We start from the raw sequence: 23274 nt of genomic DNA on the forward strand, positions 1-23274 counted from the left end.
TGGTGCCAGACGGGCCGGTCTGAGTATTTCACAATCTGCTCAGTTACTGGGATTTTCACGCACAACCATTTCTAGGGTTTACAAAGAATGGTGTGCAAAGGGAAAAACATCCAGTATGCGGCAGTCCTGTGGGCGAAAATGCCTTGTTGCTAGAGGTCAGAGGAGAATGGGCCGACTGATTCAAGCTGATAGAACAGCAACTTTGACTGAAATAACCACTCGTTACAACCGAGGTATGCAGCAAAGCATTTGTGAAGCCACAACATGCACAACCTTGAGGCAGATGGGCTACAACAGCAGAAGACCCCACCGGGTACCACTCATCTCCACTACAAATAGGAAAAAGAGGCTACAATTTGCACGAGCTCACCAAAATTTGACAGTTGAAGACTGGAAAAATGTTGCCTGGTTTGATGAGTCTCGATTTCTGTTGAGACATTCAAATGGTAGAGTCAGAATTTGGCGTAAACAGAATGAGAACATGGATACATCATGCCTTGTAACCACTGTGCAGGCTGGTGGTGGTGGTGTAATGGTGTGGGGGATGTTTTCTTGGCACATTTTAGGCCCCTTAGTGCCAATTGGGCATTGTTTAAATGCCACGGCCTACCTGAGCATTGTTTCTGACCATGTCCATCCCTTTATGACCACCATGTACCCATCCTCTGATGGCTACTTCCAGCAGGATAATGCACCATGTCACAAAGCTTGAATCATTTCAAATTGGTTTCTTGAACATGACAATGAGTTCACTGTACTAAAATGGCCCGCACAGTCACCAGATCTCAACCCAATAGAGCATCTTTGGGATGTGGTGGAACGGGAGCTTCGTGCCCTAGATGTGCATCCCACAAATCTCCATCAACTGCAAGATGCTATCCTATCAATATGGGCCAACATTTCTAAAGAATGCTTTCAGCACCTTGTTGAATCAATGCCACGTAGAATTAAGGCAGTTCTGAAGGCGAAAGGGGGTCAAACACCGTATTAGTATGGTGTTCCTAATAATCCTTTAGGTGAGTGTATCTTGGAAAGCTGTATGGTCTCTAAGAAGATTTTTTTGTGACCAAGTCAAAGAAGTTACTTTCTAATTAATCCTTAAAATCTACCCCTACAATTTCTTTTCTAGATTTATTAAGTATATGGACACCAGCTTTTTGTAGGTTGAGTGTGATACTAATTTGCATTTATTTTGACTTGTCACACTGTAAAATTTTGGTCTGACATGCTTAATTTTATTCATACATATTTTGTACAGTACTTTTTCCTTTACCTGTAAAGATCTTTTTTGGAGTGTTTGTTTTTGAAAGAAAAGATGCAAATACATATTTTAACTCTATATTTAACTCTATTTTTTTTTTAACTCTATATGTTGGCAAATTTTTTACATTCACAAATGTAGGCTTTCTTTTGTTTTTTTTTCACAGTGTATTGTTAAATTATCCCAAGGCTATTAAAACTGTGCTCTTATTTAAAAAAACACTTGTATTTGAATACATTTTGAAAGTGCCTGTAATTCTTTATTTTATTTTTTTAAATCCCCTTGACCCTTTACATGCTGTTTTTGCCCATAATTGTATCTTGCCATTATTTGAAAGTAATAAAAAACTAATTTATAATTATTGTTGTTATTATTATTTTTATGCATATAGTTAATCAATATGGAATACTGAGTCAACACACCTTTTTTTCTTGTTTAGGGTGACCAGATTATCAATGTCAATGAGGACACTTTCAGCTAGGATAGGATTTGTAATCTACTAGTTCAATTAAAAGGACCTGGATTTCACTTAAGCACTGAGTTCTTGCTGTGTGCCGATTGGTCAGTCTCCTAAAATCATGCATGTGTCACTAATGTTGATGTGAAACAGCTGGATGAGTCTTTCAGTCAAGGAAACTATTAAGTACAAGGACATCACAATTATTTAGCCAAGCACAGGAACCTTTCGGTTTTAAAAGTAGTTCATAAAACTGGAAGTAGCTCAAAGTGTCCTCTCTGACATAGATTATCCAATCACCCTAATTAAACCTAACTTTGTGAATAACCTGTTAGGCCTATATCAGGTGACCATATGTCCTCTTCTTTGATGCCTGGAATGTGCAGGGTTTCACTTTGTTTCATGTTGATATCTGCATGTCTGTTACCACTGGGTTTTACAGTTTTTGATAGCTTTTACCAAAATATCCATCCATTCATACAATAACACAATGACTGAATGCGCTATTCCCCAACTCTAAATGTTTAAAGTATGCGTTCCTTCACTGCATGCATAGGAATCAAAGGCAAGAGTGGTATTCGCAGTTGTGACAGCGAAACCACTATTCGTTCTACACAAATAATATTTCACATACACTGGAAAAGGTTTATTTTAGAAATCTATACACATGCCAATGTGTGTACGACCGCCTCGCCGATAGGTGGTGCGCTTGAAATGCAGACGCACTTGCTTTGATGATTCTGGAAGCCATTTCCTCTCTGCGCCCGCGGTTGTTCTGCTTCGGGAACAGCAAGCGTCGGCTGAGCCTGACGCTATGGAAGAGTACACGTTTAGGCCGTCCACCGATAGCCTGGACGACCCGCCGAATAGCCGCTTGTTCCTGGTAACAAGCAAGTCGATCGCGGAGGATGTGATCCGGGAGCATTTCAGCATCTACGGGGAGATCCAGGACATTTGGGTGGTGAAAGACAAACAAACGAAGGAGTCCAAGGGCGTTTCCTTTGTCAAGTTCGCCAAGTCTTCACAGGCATGCAGAGCCATGGAGGAAATGCACGGGAAGTGCCTCGCCGAGGGAACCAAGCCCATCAAGGTGGGAGCGTACCTAACCCGGCGTGGTGCGGCAGAGGTGCCGGTGCGCGACGCCGGTGCGGATGCGCTGATATCCCTCTTCCGTCCATCTGCTGTCTCGCTCCTTCAGGTGTTCATCGCGCAGTCCAGGGCGTCGGGGAGCCACCGGGACGTGGAAGACGAGGAGCTCACTCGTATATTTGTCATGATTCCCAAGAGCTTTACGGAGGAGGACCTGAAGGAGACGTTTAAGGTGACTCACGTTAAAAGCTCCCGTGACTGCTGCGAAGCCGTGTTTGTCAGACGCGGACAATCCGTCTTTTCTGTTACCCGTCTGTCCCTACCTACTACAGGAGTTTGGTGACATAGAATACTGCATCATCATCAAGAACAAAACCACCGGGGAGAGCAAAGGCTTGGGCTACGTCAGATACCAGCGGCCATCACAAGCCGCCACGGCCATTGAGAATTGTGACAAGAGTAAGTGTCTGTCATAGAGATCCATGAAGACACTGCACTCTGGGCCACAGCTGTAACGATGAATGTCATTATACCTGAGTGCCACTTTGTAGTGCATGTGTTCAGCCCTGTGCTGCCATTTCCTGAGGTTTAAACTTTTCGGCCTGTATCCAGCCTCTGACGCACATGATGGTGCTGCTTCTTGCTGAAGCGAAGGGCTGTTACCTTTGAGATGTAGAATAAAGCCAAAATTTCCTGTGGGTCATTCCATGTCAAATCATCACACTTTCAGACCTCATCGTCATGGATTTCAACAGAACTTGGCATGCTGATTTGGTCACATGAGTAACTCATGAAACTGAAATTGGCCGTGTCTGGGATCAATATTGAGGGAGATTTAAGCGAACAAAGTTATAATTTTCTTTTTGGCGGGGGGCTGTGACTTTAACTGGCTATATTTACCTTAATGTAAGCTGCACAGAAGTGGTCCTTATATTGTTTTAAAGCTATTGTCCAGCTCTGTAGATTGAACAAATAATATGCCATCCCCATATGAATAATTACTATGTAATAACCGATTAAATTATTTTAAAAAAATATTAAAGGTTGATCACTAACAGCATTGTAAGGTATTGTGGTTCTGATACACACTTCAGATCTCAGCAACAACTCAAAAATCAAAGACCACATTTTCTGAAGCTCAGTATCAACTCTCCTGTGCTGGGCATAGTTTCGTCAACACATCCTAGCCACCAATTATCATCATATGCAGCCACGACATAACCTTTGATGCTTGCAAAGTCGAGTGATTCCCTAAGTGTGCACTTACACTGAACCGATTTGCACACCTCACCTCTGATGAATGCAGGGCATTTATTAGCCATATTTACTAGCCATGTGGGCCTTTCCAATAGTATGGCAAGTACAGTTGTCTACAATGACATTAATGAAGCTTCCATAAACTTTATTGTTCATTGTGTCTCCTGTTTATCATTTTATGTCCCCCCCTCCCCCCCAGCATTTAGGGCAATCCTTGCAGAGCCTAGAAACAAAAATGTATCTTCAGAAAACGAGTACTTTGGTAATTCTCGAGCAGACCACGGGGTAAATGATCCGGGAATGAGTGCCTACCCCTTTGGTGAGTTTCCACATACCCTGCATGGGGGGGGATGGTGGTGGTGGTGGGGGGGGTGGGATGCCATCCGGCCACTTGCATGTCAGCTGTGCCTGTTTCTGCACCCACCCCTGTTCTCCAAGGCAGATGGCAGTAACTACTCCATGGGTGATGTGCGTGGTGCTGACATCATCACACGGTGCCTCATGGTGTCCTCCAGAGCGAGCATCACACAGGAGCAATTATATGGCCTTTTTGACCTGATCCCCGGCATGGAATACTGCGAGGTGCAGAGGGACCCCTATGGCTTCAGCAAAGGTAAGCATGAGCTGGCGGGGATGGCGGTACCCACCATTTTTTGAGGAGGGGGGGGGGGTTAGCAGAGTAACGTCTTCCTTGCTCTCAGGTCAGGCCATGATCCGCTACAATAACCTGGGCTCGGCCATTTACGCCAAGGAGAAACTGCACGGCTTTGAGTACCCCCCCGGGAACCGGCTAGCAGTGTCCTATGTGGATGACGGGGAGGACCGCTCCAGGTAGGTCCCGTGAAAGATTTCAGGGTACCCAGTCTGCGCTGCCTGACCATGCGGGTGCTTCTCATAGCCTGCTGGGCTCTTTCCACCTACAGCCCGGTGGGGAAGATGGCCATGCAGCTGGTGGCAGCACAGATGATGTCAATGGTGTGGAGCGGCCCAGCTGGGGCCCAACTGATGAAGACTGGCGCGGTGAGGAAGGCCAGGGGTGGGGGCCAGATGTGATAAGTGCAGCCCTCCCTTCCTGTGGCATGTGCCTGACCCCACCTCCTCCCTGCAGGGCTACCCACCCCCTGCCATCCCGCAGATTCCCCGTGTGCAGACTGATGTGGCCCTGCCCCCCCCTAAGAAGATGGCACCCTCCGATAGCCGGGTGAAGGAGCGGCTCTTTGTGGTGTTCAACCCGGCACCACTGCCTGTCGATGTGTTGGAGGATGTGTTCTGGTAGGTTCCCTGCAAGCCAGCCAGCGTCGGGGGTTAGGGTGCTCTGCCACCCTGGCAGCTGCCACATTTGTCCTCCCCCGCAGTCGCTTTGGTGCCCTCCTGGAGGTGTACCTGGTCCCAGGGCGTAACGTGGGCTACATGAAGTTTGCTGAGCGCAAGAGTGCCACTGAGGCCATGGCGGCGCTGCACGGCAAGGTGGTCAATGGCGTGAAGATGAAGGTCATGCTGGCTGACCCACCCAAGGAGGAATCCCATAAGCGACAGAGAACCTACTGATGAGGCTCCACTGAACGGTGAGTATGGCGTCATGTGCTGGTAAGCTGGCTGGGTGTTACCTCACCCTGTTCTTCCTCCTCCTCTTTGTACAGCTCAACCCCTCACCCCACCCCTCCACACCCCACCCCACCTCACCTTCCCCTCCCCCCCAGGTGCAGGGGAGCTGCAGTGCCACCCGGTGGTGTCTTGTGTCTGAATGGACAGCTGTGACAGGTGCCCTGTAATTTCATCATGTTCATTATTATGGTGGACAGATATGGCTGCAGTTGTTTGTGCATGTGGAATTCAATGTCTTGGCTGTGGTGAAATATTTCTCAAGGTAAGGCTAATCATTTAGAAGAATATTTCTTTGTAGCTCTGTTCGAGTGAGATGAGAAGTACAGTTTGCTGGTGGGTGTGTGTATTATACACAGGGAATCAAGCTAAAGGGTAATGTTAAGTGCTGCTTTCCCCCTCAGAGCTGTGCTGCGTGCCTGTACTTTCATCACAGTGTGTGGGGTCTTCCTCCAGCAGGGGGCGCCTGCGTGCCCCTTGGCTCATGAGTGAGCAACAGAGACGAGCTTGCTGCGTGCATCTTTACGGTTTTGTTCTTGTTTCTGCAGAGAGATAAGTGACATGACCCTCAGCATGACTGGACATAGAGACGGTGACGCAACCGGCTAGCGACCGACAGTGACTGCATATCTTTGTGTAACGCTGCTGCTGACTGCAGCCATTTGTTTGCTATGAAAGTTTCTCTCCCTCTTTTTTGGAGTCACCAGCAGTATCCCAACAAGATGGAAAGTGGTTCTTTAAAATAATTTTGGGGACAAACAAGTTATTTTGTTATGTATGTTTTCTTGATTTTCTGCAATTAAAATATGCTTAAAGATCTTGCTGTGGTGGGTGGGTATCTGTTCATTCACCGTCCACATGGTGGCCCACTGAGCCTCCTCTGCGCCTGACTGAGTGATATTTCCCAGAATCCTTGGCACTCATTTCCTGTGCTTGGGTTCTGGCTGTAAATGGACACTGGTGATGTGTAGGGTCATGTGTGTTGCCTCCTGTCCTGCATGCCCCTCTTCCACACTCTGTTTGTGGGGTTTTATGCCCCTACATTTAACTGGGGGCATGGGGCGGTTTGAATTTTGCTAAGACCTTTTTACTTTGTTTCAGGAAACAAAACTTGGCAAGCTTTGCAATTTTAATGATTTTTTTGCTTTTCAAGATTGATTAGATGATGTTTAGAAAATCAGCTGGTTTATCGCCACTGCTTTTGCATGAGCTCTATGCATTCTCTGAGCCACTCATAATCATTTTTATCCATGCTGTTTAAATCATTCCTAGATGGGAAAATTTATTTTTAACATTTTTGTTATAAGTATCTCAGTATTTAATGGAACAAAATCACAATGCAATATTTGATTTTTTTTCCAGTATTGTGTATCCCTATTATATTATAGCAAATACTTTATTTCTTTTCATGCTGTCTACATCTTGTTGAATCTGTTATTCCAACCAGATCACATGTAAGACTTGGGCTGCTTCATTTGTCCAACCATCCATTATTACTACTTAGAGTTTTTTTTTTTAACTTTGTTTTCCGAGTTTGTAACTATGCTTTTTCAGGATAGTGGATGTATTTTCTGTTTGTGAGGCAGATTATTTGCATAACCAATGGCAGTAAACACGTTTGCAAGTCCCACCACAAAGAACAAAAAAGTACCCCAGCTGTACTGGTACTTTTCAGTGTTCAGTGGAAAAGGGAAAGTACATTATTTGCAGTATCAAAGTTATTGGACAGGTTTTTGTGGTCTAGAGATGCACCAATCCCATATTCAGGATTGGTATTGGTGCTTATCCATACCTATTTGACGGATCGGGTATCGGCCTCATGACAACTCTGTCCCATTTTTGTTGTGTTTTGCGTGGCATTCTAGCTGAGTGTTAATGCTGCCATTCAGTGTATTGGGTGTGTGCAGTAACTTGCACCTACTGTGCAATGTCTGTTTTATTTTGTGCAGTATAGTGCATTTTCACAACATTACATGTGCATACCCTTTGTAGTAGGAGGAGAACATCAGATAAGTGGGTAACGATCTGGAAGTATTTTAAGCTTGGAACAACAACTAGTAACAGTGATTTGCAATCTTTGTAAAAACAAAATTTTGAGAGGTGAAAGTACTTGCACTCGCTCTCCCTCTCTCATGCACAGCAATGTGCAGCACACACTTGGAGACTCTGCTTTTTAGTGATGGTGGGGGGGAGAACTAAACGTTGAAAAGTGTAATATTTCAATAGAGTTGATGCTGGCTATGCCTTTTGCATGTAAGGGCAGAAGCACCAGCAATCTGTCAAAACATCTAGCAGAAGTCCATAACGGGCATATGGAGAAATGCAGTTTTTGACTGCCTAGCTCGTAGTTTGTCTGTCGTTACCTCAGGTATGTTACTTTTGCTAGCGGGCTGGAGCCCACACGTGGTGTTAAATTGTACGAATATAGGTTAACGATTAAAAGTAACCATTAGCTGGCTGATTCCTGTGCAATAAAATGTGATGATGCAAAATGAAGAGGAACTGCAAATTAATGGAGAAGAACTGGTATCCAGCATGAATTGTCTACTAAGTTATTAATGAAAGGATGTCTGACCACTAGAGGGCAGTGGGATGCTTTGTAAGACAGATAGAAGACTTTAGACCCAGGCTGCATCGCAACATCTGGGGTCTGGGTAAAGAGTTTGTAGGTCAGTAGTTCGCAATCCTTTTCCTGCCACCCGCCTGCCGGAATATTTTCATTCCAACCCATATTGCGTTCAACCTGCCACATTCATTATTAGCCTATTAAGTACCATATAACCATGAATATGGTACGATTGGAATAAAAACATTCGGGGGGGGGAGGGTTGCCAGGAAAAGGTTGGAAACCACTGTTGTAGGTGAATCTTCAGAGATGTTTTTCAACAGGGTTGAAGTAGAGGTGGGCGATACATCGACTTTATCGATTAATTCGAATTTCCGATTAGCGGAAGATGATGGATGGATGGATGGATAGTTCAGGATGATGTGTTTTTATGAAAATCGATTTTATTACTTATTTTACATGAGAGCGCCAAAAACGGAACTAAAGCGACGCACCATTCTTCACAAGTAAATTAGCACCCAGCGAAATGTAAATAGCCGCAGCACCAGCACAACATCCAAAGTTCAGCAAGCAAGCAACCGTCCCTGACACGTTTTCGAACTGTGTGCCATATGATAAAAATGGGGCATGGTGGAAGGCGATAAACGCTGTCGCGATGTATACTGCAAAAGACATGGTGCCCATACATACGGTACTGTGGAAAAGCCGGGATTCATTAACATGCTAAAAGTTTTTACAAGTTTTTAAAAGTGTTTACAATGACATGGTCTGCTATCTCACTTACAAGCATCTTTTTTGGCTTGTCAGATTGCACTTCAATGTAAAAAAAAAATAAAAAATAAGGTTAAAACTTGTTTTGAACCATTTATTTGTCATCTGTAGTTTGATTTTGAGTAGGGGAGGGGAAAATCGATTAAAATTGAAAATCAGATTTATTGTGAAAAAAACAGAGATTTTATTTTTAGGCCATATCGCCCAGCTCTAGGTTGAAGCCTGGATGTTGAGTACTGTTCCGGTATCTGTAGGCATTGCAAAGCACCTATGCTGGACCTTGCCTATGGAAAATTGATTGAATTAAGCAAGTCGATCAGGGGTCAGGGGTGGAGGGGATGGGTGGTGTATGCTAAATTGACACATTTGAATAGGCTAAGAGTATGTCAATGTGTGGGTCACCTGGGAAACCTCAGGAGAGCCCATGCCATCCCATCACTGGTGATCAGGCCTCCCACATCATGGCAAGTCGTCAAAACCTACAATTGATTTTAAGTTTGTGTGTTTAAATGTTCTAGCTGCAGAAATGAGCATGTGGCTTGTGGTTGGGTCGCCAACATCATCTCTTCATTTAATAACCAAGTGTAATGAAGTGTTTGTGAGATGAATTTTGACCTTGATAAAAGCAAAAGTATTGTACCATTAAAAAGTTTTTGAGCCTGTGAACTATACATGCCTCTGACCCCCTGAAATAATAATAACAATAGTAATAATAATAATAATGACACTTAATTGATCCTTTTGGGGAAATTCTCTTTTTACTTAGGAAAGGTAAGCTACTTGCAGCGGTGCCTGTGGATCTGGGGGTTAGGGTTAGCTCAAGGGCCTGCAGATATGAGTACTCTACTGAGGCCAGGCTCAAACCAGCAACTTTCTAATCACAGTAACAGAGGCTTAGCTAAATTAGGAAGTGAGAAATTGGGCACAGCATTAGGTGAATGAGTGTGAGGTTCAGTGTGCTGTTCATGGACACACTGGCACATTTAAGGTGGTTAAGCACTCGACGAGGTCCCAAAAAATGTGGAATTATATATGAAGGTGCTACTTCATGAAAATTCGTAATTTATGAATTGCATTGACTGGAAGAATAATTAATTGTGTAATACATTTATTTTATAGATGATGGGTGTATGGAATGAGCTTGTTTATGTATGAATGGGTGAAATATATTTTGTATTACAATAACTAAGTGGAAAAAAAACTGGACGTTGGTTTACCTTCTCTTCATTGCAGGTATCAAAAAATGATAATGTTTTTTTTTACTTTTACTATTTTGCTATTTGTTTACTATTACAGCTACCATGCTCAACTATAGCTCACTGGAGAGTACTTTATCAAAGTGAAGTTACTGTAATTTCAGTGTAAGCTTCTAGCCTTGTAACACCTACACCCCTTTCAGTTAATTTAAAACACATTTTTTGTTGTTTGAAAGCAGCTAAAGAGTACTTTCTTCTCAATAAAGTTAAATAACTACCCCTCCCCCATATGCTTGTTTCGAGGCTCGATAATAATAATAATTATTATTTTAAAAATGGTACGCTGGACCAAGTACGCTTTGGACCAAGTAACAGTTCGATGTTTTACATAGATGTAGTATGCATACATATGTATTTCTTCATAAAAAATTGCACTTATAACCAAGAGGGCCTGGCTGCAGACCTCCACCAAGAGGACCAGAAACGCATGATCCTCCACCAGGAGGATCTCCACTAGAGGGCCAGAAACATGCGATCCCCATAAGTGAGTCTGCACATGACGTTATGCAAACCTACGCCATGGAGGCAGTACCAGATATCACATGACCTCCACACACAGCCTGGATTTTAACTCGACCAAACAGTAATCGAGTCCTTTAAAGTATATAGTTCTTATTTCAGTGATCGATTTCAATTAGATTATTAACATTGGAAACGGATATTAATAATGTATTTTAATTCTACAAGAAGGGACGTTAATAGCATATGTTCATTTTAATATTTCTGTGTGAAATTCTCACCATTTTGTAGCTTTCGATATGAAAAATATCTAACTTTTTAATTTAAAAGGAAACAAAGTGCAAACAGACCTTTAAAGCATGGCATGAGACATGACATAAAATGTCCTCATAGCTCATTCAACCACACAAGTAACCTTGTAGAGGTTTTACCAATACCTCTACAGTTGCTTGCATTAAAGTTTTGCCAAAGTTTTTAAAGGTTCTAGCCTAAATATGTATCCATTTGCATAGGGTTGGAAAAGTATCAGCTTTATTATTATATAAACATATAAATATAAACAATTGCATAAATAACTAGAGATGCTTTTCTGCAAAAAAATGTAGTGTCTAAAAAAAGAGTGGAATTCAAAAAATAAGAATAAAACGTATAACAATATGTGATTGCTCATTACAACCACATAATAAACTTAGGAAACCAACAAACAAAACTGGCTCAGTCTACTTTGAACTATTTTATTACAATAATAGAATAATTAATAAAAATAACTTTAAATGAAGACTAGTGATGGGCACTGTGACTCATCTCTAAGGCAATAAACATATAGTGTTGACCCAGAGGTGTCAACACAGTTTTTAAGAAAGTGTTCCATATCTTCTTTGTACTGAAACACAAAAAGAAAGGGACCGAGGTCATCCAGGTCATCATTCTGTTTTAAGTTTGTCAACAGCTTTCTGGAAGTCCTGCACATCCATAGCTAGAAACTGCGGTGCAGTCACATGTTTTTCATTGGACTGCACCCACAGCATGGCAACACGTAGGTTCCTTGCAACTCCTGGCTCCTATAAAATGTAACAAAAATTTTATAAGCAAACCAAGTGAGACCAAAAGGATCAGTCTTTGTCAAATAAATTCTGTACAGCAACTATGTTGTACATCTATTATTTTTTATACTTTTATTGTTATTGTGTTTTCTTTTAATCATACTCTGTATAGTACTCTGGTAAGTGCAAGCTGTGTCTAAATGTGCTTTATAAATAAATCTTATTTACTATATGTTAGTATAGGATCACACATGCACATATCACAGGGCCTAAATTCCAGGTGGCCTGAGACAAGGCCGAGCCTGGTACGAAAGGCACCAAAGGGGGGTTACACACATAAACACACACACACAGATAACAAGGGAGACCAGCACTCCAACTTTTATTGTCCAAAGATTTAGGGACCTACAGACAAGCAGAGTGGACCTAATGGACAGAGGTCCCTTGACTTGGCACACAACCCCCTCCACATACACTCTGCCTTACATATCACTCACCCAACAGACGAATACCCTAAAGGAAATTTCATTTAAGTTTGGCTTTTGTATACCCTGTATATTGATTTACCCACAACTACTAGTCTCAATATACAAATAGGTTATGTTTGTATGTGTCCTTAGACAATCTTAGTGTTTTGTGTGCCACCCTTATAACCATGTTCACGGAGTATCACCTATTTTACCCCTTTGCACTTGAACACATATAAATTTAAATAAATAGATAGGTATAGCTACCATTGTATATATGTTCTCATGGTATACCAGAAGAATCTGGAAAATTAGTGTAACCAATGTGTCCTAACTTTTAGAGAGTCTTCTTTGTTAAACCCCCCCCCTTCTCTTCCAACATTCCTTTGTGGTCCTTATCTGATCTTGGTGGACCGTCACCATTAAGTTTCTTTGTTCTAACATGCTATGTTAAAAGAACTGAATTAAGGTGTATCTTATCCATTCTGGAGAAGATGAATTGGCATAAGCCACACCAAACAAAATATGTTGTTTCCAGATGTGCAACTTATATTGATATTACCTGTAGCATTCCCGGCTGAACATAAGCACTTTACTCTCTAACTGATGTTTGATAAGGGTTTTTAATATCCAAAACACCGTAAGAGCTGAATGAAAACAAAACAAACAATAGACATTTGCCTGTAAATGGTATGAATCATCACCAATGTTAGTAATAAACATATACAATAATGTATACGTATTTACTATAAATTACATTACAATGTCATCCCCTTTTTATATGCATTAAATTATATCCTTGCCTTACCACTGTACAATATTTTAAATAGACTTATTTTAACAATGATAATGTATTTTTAAATGTATATAAAGCATTTATAACGACAACGAAGTATATACGTAATATATTTTAAACATTGACAACCTCTCCTTAGGTGCTACCTGTATGATCTTAATTACAATCTTAACAACCTCCGATTAGAGTGCGATTAAGAAACATAAAATATACCAATGATCGAATAAACCCTGAACTACTGTAAACAATATAACTTATAAGGTAAAACTACAGTGCTGATAAGGCAATATGTTTAAACAATCAAATTTACCACACAATATAATTGCCAAAAACCGTACCTTGTGCCCTTTATCAGCCAGGAGCTGAGAGGTAGGAGAAAGCCTTAAAACATGCAATTTAATATATGTATGCTCCTTTCGCACACCAGCCAGAAGCTTATAACATGAAAGTACATATAAAGTGCGCGAACATTCACAAACAGCGCCACTGCACTTCCTTGTTAACTTTTATAAGCCATCAATGGCAACACTGCCCTCTATCGCTGGAGGTAAAGATGACGTCCCACTTCTGTGCTTGGGGGTTTAATGATCATTTACACTCCCACCAAATCATGAGGGATTTATATGACGTTGAGGAATATAAATTACAAGTGATTTTAAATAAAGCAAGAACAAATAACCTTTATCTCTAAATTGAACAAAAGTGTCCATACTACGGTGATACTAGAATTTAAGTAATATGATAAGGATACACTTGGTTGCTTCCGAAATCAGCTAGATGGCCTCTAGCAACAGGATCAGCTTCTGGACTGGGCGTTCTATGACAGACAGCTTGTTGAGGCGACGACCATCCCTTTCCAGATTCCGGTCACCAAAGCATACCTTGACTCTCCTCACAAGCCCATCTTTATCTGTTGTAGTCTCTGTAACTCTGGCCAGCCGCCACTCACTTCTGGGAAGATCATCAGCCCTTTCCATGACGATATCTCCTACTTTCAGGTTTCTCTTTGCTGTATGCCAGCGCTGTCTGATGGCAATATTAGATAGATATTCCCTTCGCCAACGACTCCAAAACTGCTCTGCGAGGTACTGAACATGACGCCACCTTTTCCTTGCATAGATGTCTTCTCTAACAAATCTGCCTGGTGGTGGTAATGCTGGAGCAGGCTTCATGGTGAGTAAGTTATTAGGGGTGAGAGGTACCAGACTATTGGGGTCGTTTAGGTTGTCAACTGAGAGTGGTCTACTGTTTACAATTGCCATAGCTTCATAAAACAGTGTTCTCAGTGACGCATCATCCAGTCTGTCAGAAGAGAGTGAGAGAGTTGAGCGAAGAACATTCCTCACTGTTCTGATTTGTCTTTCCTATACCCCACCTGCATGACTTGAATGGGGTGCATTTAGGACAAAGTCGCACTGCCTTTCGGCTAAGAACACTAGATTAGATTAGACTTTATTAATCCCACAATGGGGAAATTCTTTGAGAAAACAGCAGCAATAATGAAAAAAGACAGTACAAAAAAAGGACAGGATCCATAGGATCAGCAAAAAAATAACAATACAGATAATAAAAACAATAGAAAACAATTTCTAAAACTGTAAAAATATATAAGTAAAAATGTAAGAAAAAAAGAAACATATACACAATGCTAGGTATATGGATAGCAGCTGCTGAAATATATATATATATATATATATATATATATATATATATATATATATATATATATATATATATATATATACATACATATATACACACACACACAGATATACATATATTACACACATATGTACATATACAGGGATTATATATATATTGATTATGTGGTCACTGCAGTGATGTGTTGTAAAGTCTAATAGCTGTGGGGAGGAATGATCGACGGAAGTGCTCCTTCTTGCACTGAGGGTGTAACAGTCTTGTGCTGAAGGAGCTGCTCAGAGCCTCCACAGTGTGGTGCAGGGGGTGGGAGGGGTTATCCATAATAGATGACAGTTTTAATAGCATCCTTCTGTTCGCCACCTCCTCGATGGTGTCCAGTGTGCAGCCCAGGACAGAGCCAGCTTTCTTAACAAGCTTGTTAAGTGGTAACAAACGATCCGCATCAATTTCCTTGAGAGCATTTGTCAGCTCATTTTTGGCTCCTACAAAGTTGGTGCCTTGATCGCATTTGATTTGGCGTACTGTTCCCCGTAATGCAATGAAACAGCGCAGGCTATTGATGAAGGCATCTGTTGACATGTTATCTAGCATTTCTATATGAATAGCTCTGGAGCTGAAACACGTGAAGAGGAGGCCGTACCTCTTGTGCTCCTTTCGACCCTTTTTAATAATGAAGGGACCAAAGCAGTCCATACCGCAGTATGTGAATGGTGGGGATGGACTAGTGCGCTCTGAGGGTAGGTTGGCCATTCTTTGTTCTTCTGTGGGTCTCCTGAGTTTTCGACATGTCACACAGTGGTGTACATGGGATGCCACTGCTCTGCTGATTCCTGGAATCCAGTAGCCTTGTGCTCGGATCTCATTAATGGTGAGTCCCTTCCCTTGATGCTTGACATTCTCATGACATTGAGAGATGATCATCTTTGTTATATGGTGATCTTTGGGAATGATTACTGGGTGTTTGACTGAGCTGGGTAGGGGTGCATTGCAAAGCCTTCCTCCTACCTTGAGTAACCCTTCTCGGTCTAGGAAGGCATCAAGATGATACAGCTTGCTGTTAGGTGACAGCTGGGCACCCTTGCTCAACAGCTTGATGTCCTTGACATAGGTGTTACTTTGTAAATCCTTAATGATGATACACGTAGCATGTTCTCGTTCAGCTACTGTACTGTAACTGCTGGACTTATTTCCTTTTGCTCGGCGAATGAGGCGAGCCACAGCTTGGACAGCTCCAGACCATGAAGATAGCTTTGACAAGTGGTCTGAGAGGCCGATTTCTGCTGTCTCTGCACTCAGAACCTGAGCCTGTCTCACTTCAGGATCTCCAACGTTTAGTGCTGTGTCAATATCTGCAACAGGAGGTATATCCTTCTTCCATAAGAAACTCGGCCCTGTCAACCAATTGGTTTTAAGAATCTCATCAACGTTTAAACCTCTTGACGCATGGTCAGCAGGATTTTCATTAGTGGGAACATATCTCCACTGTTGGGGAGTAGTGCTGAGATGTATCTTCTGCACTTTGTTCGCCACGAATGTGTGAAAACGACGTGCTTCATTGTTGATATATCCTAAAACCACTTGTGAGTCAGTCCAAAAGTAATTTTGTATGTCTGCATATTCCAGCTCCTGTTTGAGCATATTGCTCATGACAACTGAGATGACAGCAGCTGTCAGTTCAAGCCTGGGAATAGTCTGGACCTTTATGGGAGCAACTCTGGATTTACCTATGACCAAGGCACAATGGATGTTTCCTTCTTCGTTTGTGAGTCTCAAATAGGAACACTGTCCATATCCTCTGTTGCTGGCATCGGAGAAGTGATGCAGTTCTCTTTCGCTCACCCTTCCAAAGTTGGCAGGTACATAGCAGCGGGGTATATTGATCTTTTCCAACTTCAAAAGATCAGCCTTCCAATGCTCCCACTTTGGCTGCAATTCTCTAGGAAGGGGGTCATCCCAGCCTGTTCCATGTCTGCACATTTCCTGAAGCACTAATTTTCCAGTGAGCAGGAAAGGAGCAATAAAACCCAGAGGATCATACAGGGATGCAACTGTCGATAGTATGCCACGGCGTGTAGCTGGTTGGGTTTTGAGGTCAACAGAGAATCTGAATCTGTCAGAATCAACATGCCAGTGGATCCCTAAAGCTCTCTTCAAAGGTGTGCCGTCAAAGTTGAGGTCAAGCGATTTTACGTCAATAGCTCGTTCAGACATTGGAATGCTATCCAGGACACCTCTGTCATTTGAGACAAATTTGTGCAGTCTAAGACCACCTGAGGCACACAATTGTCTGGCCTCCCTTGCTACCTGAACAGCTTCCTCTGTGCTGGCTACACTGGTGACACCATCATCTACATAGAAATCTGTTGTGATGAATTTTTGAACCAAGAGGATACATACATTCATTCTCCTTAGCGAGATGTTTCAGACCATAGTTGGCGCATCCTGGTGATGAAGTTGCACCAAAAAGATGGACCTTCATGCGGTATTCTTGTGGGTTTGAGGCTAAGTCTCCGTTTTTCCACCAGAAAAAGCGTAGATAGTTTCGATCTACTTCTTCCACATGAAATTGGTGGAACATCTTTTCAACATCGCACATGAGGGCCACAGGATGCTGCCTGAATCTTACAAGGACGCCAGTCAGATTATTAATTAAATCTGGGCCTTGAAGCAAGTGGTCGTTAAGGCTGGTTCCCTGGTACTTGGCTGAGCAGTCGAAGACAATGCGGAGCTTGTCCGGTTTCTTAGAATGATACACCCCATGATGGGGGATGTACCACTTTTCTCCCTCCTTTCCTTCATCATGCACTTCTTCTGCATCACCTCTCTTAATGACCTCTTCCATAAATGCCACATAGTGATCCTTGTACCTTTCATCTTTTAGCAATTTCCCTTTAAGATGATTGAGCCTTACAATGGCAAGCTGCTTATTGTTAAGCAAGTGAGGTCTCTCTTTGAAGGGAAGAGGCATCTCGTAATGCCCGTGGTTGTTCTTCCTTATGCACTGCTGTAGTTTAGTCAAGAAAAGGATGTCATCCTGTGACACAGTTCTATTATCTTCACTAGCATCTTTGAAGTCAGATTCCAATACCTTGATAACATCTGCTGGAGTCACTGGGGGGAGTTCTTTAATGCTAACTCTATGACAGATGGTGTTGAAGCTCTGAGATTCATGGTGTGAAGACAGGCGACCAACAATGCTCCATCCAAGATCTGTATGGACTGCATAAGGTTCGTCGTCTCCTCCGAAAATCACCTGTTTTGGTGCTAAAGCCCTTGGACAGCTGTAACCTATCAGGAAACCAACCTCACATTCTTGAAGAGGTGGAATTTTGTCCACTATTGCAGAGAGATGCATCCAGTTTCGTGCTGTGTCACAGGTAGGGATGTGAGTGTGGTTCACAGGAATGGAGTCCTTGGTGTAGGCAGGACGCAGATTGAGAACAACGGGAGAGCTGTAGCCTCTTACTTTGAGCCCTGTTACCCTTTCACTTGGAATGACAACATCCTTTCCAGTCATGGTTGTCAACTTCAGTTTCACAGGACAGGAATCAGCTTGTAACTTGTTGCTCAGCTCTCGGTCGACAAACACAGTATCGCTTTGGGTATCAAGCAGAGCATAAACAAGTGTTTCGGAGCCTGGATTCCTATCGGTCGATACCCACACTGGTACGATCATTGACGTATTAGTGGATTGCTCATTATTTGTAACCTTGAGAGATGTAGAAGCAGCAGTCTCTGTGTTACCTTGGTTTGAGACTGGTGTAGAGTTGACTTTCCTCGTGTAATTTTCATCATGCAGACATGTTGGGTGTCTACCCCTACAAGTGTCACAGGATAGACGGTAACGGCAGTCTTTTACACTGTGGCCTGATTTCATGCACCCATAGCAGAGTTTGTTCTCCTTCACATAATTTCGTTTCTCTTCTAAAGATTTAGCTGCAAATTTAGGACAGTTGTAAATCTTATGTTTGTTATCTTTTCAGAAGAAACACATTTTAACATTTGCTTTAGTGTGTCTTTGCTCATTTTCATCATTTTGTTTATTTTCTATATCTGCTTGAATGTGAAAGACGTTAGCTATGTTCCTTTTACGGTCCTTAAGGATCCGTTTTTCTGAAGTGGGGTCAGAGGCATGAAGAGCGCTAAAGGATGTGACCGGATTACATGCAATCTCGGCTTCCATTGACATAAAGGTCACAAAATCTTTAAACTTTGGAAAGTCATGAGTCTCAATCAGTGTCTGTGTGACCTGGCGGTTCCACCGCGCCGCTGCCCAATCTGGTAATTTGCGTACAAGTTTTTGGTTCTCATGACAGTCATTCAGTATTTCAAGCCCTTTGACATGTGGCATAGCTTGATGACATGCATTTAAGAAGTCAGAGAGTTCTCTGAAACCTTCTGAATCCTTAGGTTGAATCTTGGGCCATTTGGATAGTTTTTCTCTAAATGCCTTCTGTATGACGAATGGCTGCCCATATCTTTGGTTCAGCTTGCCCCATGCATCTTTATAAGCCTCATCATCATTCCTGTAGAAGATGCCATCAAGAGACTTACGAGCTGGTCCGCCAACATACCCTTTTAAATAATGCAGCTTGTCAGCAGAAGAAATGGCCTTTCCATCAATGAGTGATGTAAAAGCAGCTTTCCACTCAATGAACTGGATAGGATCACCACTAAATACAGGCAGTTCTTTTGTAGGCAGCCTGTTCAGAGATATGCTATCCTGTACAGCTTGAGCAAGATGAGATATATCAGATTTTAGAGATGAGGATGTCGCTGTGTTGCCAGTAGGACGTTGAATGGGACTCGGACCCACATGCTGCGGTATTACACCTGTTGCATCCTGCTGTTCCCTTGTATTTAAGTCCAAAGAATGAATACTGGCTTCCTGAGCTATTTCTTGATCATAGGCCTGCAGTCTGGCTCTAGCTGCCTTTAGATCCTTCTCTGCCTTTAGCTTTTCCAGTTCACATTTCCGAGCTTCTATCTCTTGTATCATTGAGTATTCTGCTTCTTTGGCTGCTAATTCAGCTGCTGCATCTGCTCGTTTAGCTGCAATGGATGTAACTGTAGACCTTGATGATGTGGGGCGCGATACTGTGGATCCATACACAGAGCGGGCGTAATCATGATGAAGTAGCTCACGAAGGCTATGTTTGACATTTTCTTGTTCAAAGTCCTCACGGCATGCCATTCTGTTAAAAACGATCTTTGAAATATCCTTCGTTACGGCTTCACAAGTATCAACTCTGCGTCTAGTGTCACTGGATGGAGCATTATAATCTCTAATTTCCAAATATATGTGCATAACCTCATCCCTTCCCTTCTCCAGTGTATTGATAAGCGTTACCAAGTGACCTTTACTAACATCTAATTTTAGCTCCTCTCTTGTGCTGCGAGCTAGGTCCTTCCATTGTTCGTATAGCTGAATGAATCTTCTCTCTTTTTTTATGGCCTCCTCCTTCTTATATGCACGCATCCTTTCCGTCAGTTTACGTTGCCGACCAGAAACACGAAACTCCTCCTCTTCAATTCCATTATGAGGGGCCTCCAACTGCTGGTCAGGGTCCATATGTTCAGAAGCGTCCATTTTTTGTTTTAAATTTTTTTTTAATTTTTTATAGGAGTACCACAGACTTAAATTATGACAGCAAGACCTTTGATGCTCATTAAACAAGTTTAGGATGTGTGAAAGGACTAATGATGTGAAGCTGTTGGTTTTCTATGTAAAGCGCTTACTCTCCAGAGTAAGGTGAAGCTCTTACTGTAGCATTCCCGGCTGAACATAAGCACTTTACTCTCTAACTGATGTTTGATAAGGGTTTTTAATATCCAAAACACCGTAAGAGCTGAATGAAAACAAAACAAACAATAGACATTTGCCTGTAAATGGTATGAATCATCACCAATGTTAGTAATAAACATATACAATAATGTATACGTATTTACTATAAATTACATTACAATGTCATCCCCTTTTTATATGCATTAAATTATATCCTTGCCTTACCACTGTACAATATTTTAAATAGACTTATTTTAACAATGATAATGTATTTTTAAATGTATATAAAGCATTTATAACGACAACGAAGTATATACGTAATATATTTTAAACATTGACAACCTCTCCTTAGGTGCTACCTGTATGATCTTAATTACAATCTTAACAACCTCCGATTAGAGTGCGATTAAGAAACATAAAATATACCAATGATCGAATAAACCCTGAACTACTGTAAACGATATAACTTATAAGGTAAAACTACAGTGCTGACAAGGCAATATGTTTAAACAATCACATTTACCACACAATATAATTGCCAAAAACCGTACCTTGTGCCCTTTATCAGCCAGGAGCTGAGAGGTAGGAGAAAGCCTTAAAACATGCAATTTAATATATGTATGCTCCTTTCGCACACCAGCCAGAGGCTTATAACGTGTATAAGTGCATATAAAGTGCGCGAACATTCACAAACAGCGCCACTGCACTTCCTTGTTAACTTTTATAAGCCATCAATGGCAACACTGCCCTCTATCGCTGGAGGTAAAGATGACGTCCCACTTCTGTGTTTGGGGGTTTAATGATCATTTACATTACCACAAACTAACGGCCACGCCTATCTATGTATAATATGTGCTGTTTGTAATATGAATATTTGATGTAATGTCTGCACAAAGTGCAACATCTGTTGAGGTGCAACCCAAAACACCTGTATCCTATACTGATGTTAATCAGTCACATAGATGAAATAATTAATTGTTTAATCAATTAATACAGATGGTATGAGGTATGTACCTGTGAAGCTGGTATGGCATGTTTGGTGTCAAACTGATTGTTAATCACCCCTGATTCCAAATCAAGTCAGTGATTACCATAAAAGTGGATGTATCAAAAATTATAACAGCTTAATGAAAATCATCAGTAAAGGGAGAATCAGTCGGGCCATAAATCCCAAAAGGACTGATACAGACCTCCTTCCGAAAGCCCGCCAAATGGATGGCCAGCCATTGGGCCAGGAGTCGAATTCCTGGTCATCCCTATTCATGAACTTTAGACCATAAAAACCTGGACCTCAGAACAAAGGTGCGCAGAAAACAACATCAGCCGGGGCAAACAGATCATCAAGTGTAGAGAACAACCAGCAGCAGTGCAGAAAAGACCATCAGCCCAGGAGACGAGAAGCCCACAAGAAAACCCTCCGGTGAAGGCCCAGCTGAACAGAGAACAGCACCCAAGACAAAGCTTCACCAGGAGAGAGAATCTAAAGGGGCTCCACTCCACTGCTTCAAACGCCGCGCCTTCCTGAGTGCCATCGGCTCAGCAGCTCTGCCATCAACTGCCAAGACCCCCCCCCCCCCACACTCTTCAACCAAGTAAACCAACATCCTTTCATTCTAACAACTTAAGCTGTTCTGTTAACCTGCTATAAGACTTTAGGGTTGTGTTTCCACAAACTGTGCTTGCTTTGCAGAACAGTATTTCCCATTTAAGGTTACTCATTTAAATCCAGTCATTGCATTTTCATAATTACATTGTTTGTTTTATTCCGTTATTTCGTGTTTGTTGTTTATGTTAGGTGTAATGTCTGTCTTATGTTAGTTGTAGTGTTAGCTAGGAATAAATGCATGTCTTTTACACAACTTTAGCCTCCGTCATTGAGTGTTCCACAATAAGTTCCTGCCTTTGTGCGATCTTGCTACACGCTCTGAACCTCAAACTCGCCTGAAACATCGCGAGACTCTCTCTCATCGGCCGTGAGGGGGGCTTCGCTACCAATTGTTTACATTACCTGGTGACGCAGCTCGGTGGACGAGCCTTCTAACCCAGGTTACTAAGTGATACTGGTAATTAGGAAATCCCATTTAAGTCTCACATTAACAGACTCATGGGGATACCGCAATCGAGTTTGGAGGAGCCGATCATTCGACATAACAATTGATTAATAATCAGCATTAAATAATAATTAATTAAACTTTAATTAATTCAAACATATTGGTGGAGATATTAAAATTTACCTGAGCTAATAATTCCTACATTAGCAATGCATATTATTATTTGGTTTCAGTGGAATCTACATTCAATACTGACCTGACAAACCTCTACCTGTTTTCTTTTTGGCAGCCTGAAGACTGGTACATGATTACCCTCAAGGAAAGGCTTAGACTTTTCGGTCCAGTGTGCAAACAACCTTCCCAAGCTTGGAAAAAAAAAGTTGTGTTAACTATTGTAACAACACCCGAACCTCAGGGTAATTTTAAATAGGAAAAAAATAGACACCAGTCCAGTTCAAAGTTTTCCATTAACAACACACATCACCATTTTCACAAAGTGGGCCAGTATGCGGCATTCTGTAAAAGAATCATTTCAAAAATGAAAATTCGTATTATTTGCAAATTTTCTATTGTGTGATGACAGGATTACATTTTTACTTTATTTTAAAGCTACTTATTATGGAGTAGTCAAAGGTGGCTTCCAATGCCACATACAAAGCAGACTGCAGAAGAAATATCTTTTAAAATCAATTATCCAACATTTATGCCTACAAACGTTAACCAGCATGTCTCACCATCAACATGAAGATTCC

General features: G+C 41.8%; 1 protein-coding gene and 1 long non-coding RNA gene across 5 annotated transcripts; one reads left to right on the forward strand and one right to left on the reverse strand.

Moving 5' to 3' along the window:
* The first annotated feature begins 2450 nt into the window (after positions 1-2450).
* rbm45 (RNA binding motif protein 45) lies at positions 2451-6485 on the forward strand. 4 transcript variants are annotated; one of them, XR_002840339.2, is made up of 11 exons: positions 2451-2808; positions 2917-3039; positions 3140-3266; positions 4264-4383; positions 4507-4677; positions 4766-4895; positions 4988-5084; positions 5173-5336; positions 5420-5629; positions 5765-5825; positions 6071-6485. XR_002840339.2 is itself a non-coding variant. In XM_023829239.2 (10 exons), exons 1-9 carry the CDS (start codon positions 2533-2535, stop codon positions 5610-5612), a joined length of 1401 nt encoding a protein of 466 aa, XP_023685007.1. In that variant the 5' UTR covers positions 2451-2532; the 3' UTR covers positions 5613-5629; positions 5765-6485. The 4 variants fall into 4 exon arrangements, 2 of the variants coding, with proteins under 2 accessions (XP_023685007.1, XP_023685024.1); XR_002840340.2 differs by having other exon boundaries at positions 6215-6485; XM_023829239.2 differs by having other exon boundaries at positions 5765-6485.
* Positions 6486-11227: 4742 nt separating this feature from the next.
* Positions 11228-13523, reverse strand: LOC111852898 (uncharacterized). The gene is made up of 3 exons (XR_011992998.1): positions 13363-13523; positions 12791-12875; positions 11228-11779 (listed from the first exon to the last, which is right to left on the reverse strand). It is a non-coding gene; the product is annotated as an uncharacterized lncRNA (long non-coding RNA).
* Positions 13524-23274: the final 9751 nt, after the last annotated feature.

Source organism: Paramormyrops kingsleyae, chromosome 1 (assembly GCF_048594095.1).
Source record: "Paramormyrops kingsleyae isolate MSU_618 chromosome 1, PKINGS_0.4, whole genome shotgun sequence".
Lineage (NCBI taxonomy): Eukaryota > Metazoa > Chordata > Actinopteri > Osteoglossiformes > Mormyridae > Paramormyrops > Paramormyrops kingsleyae.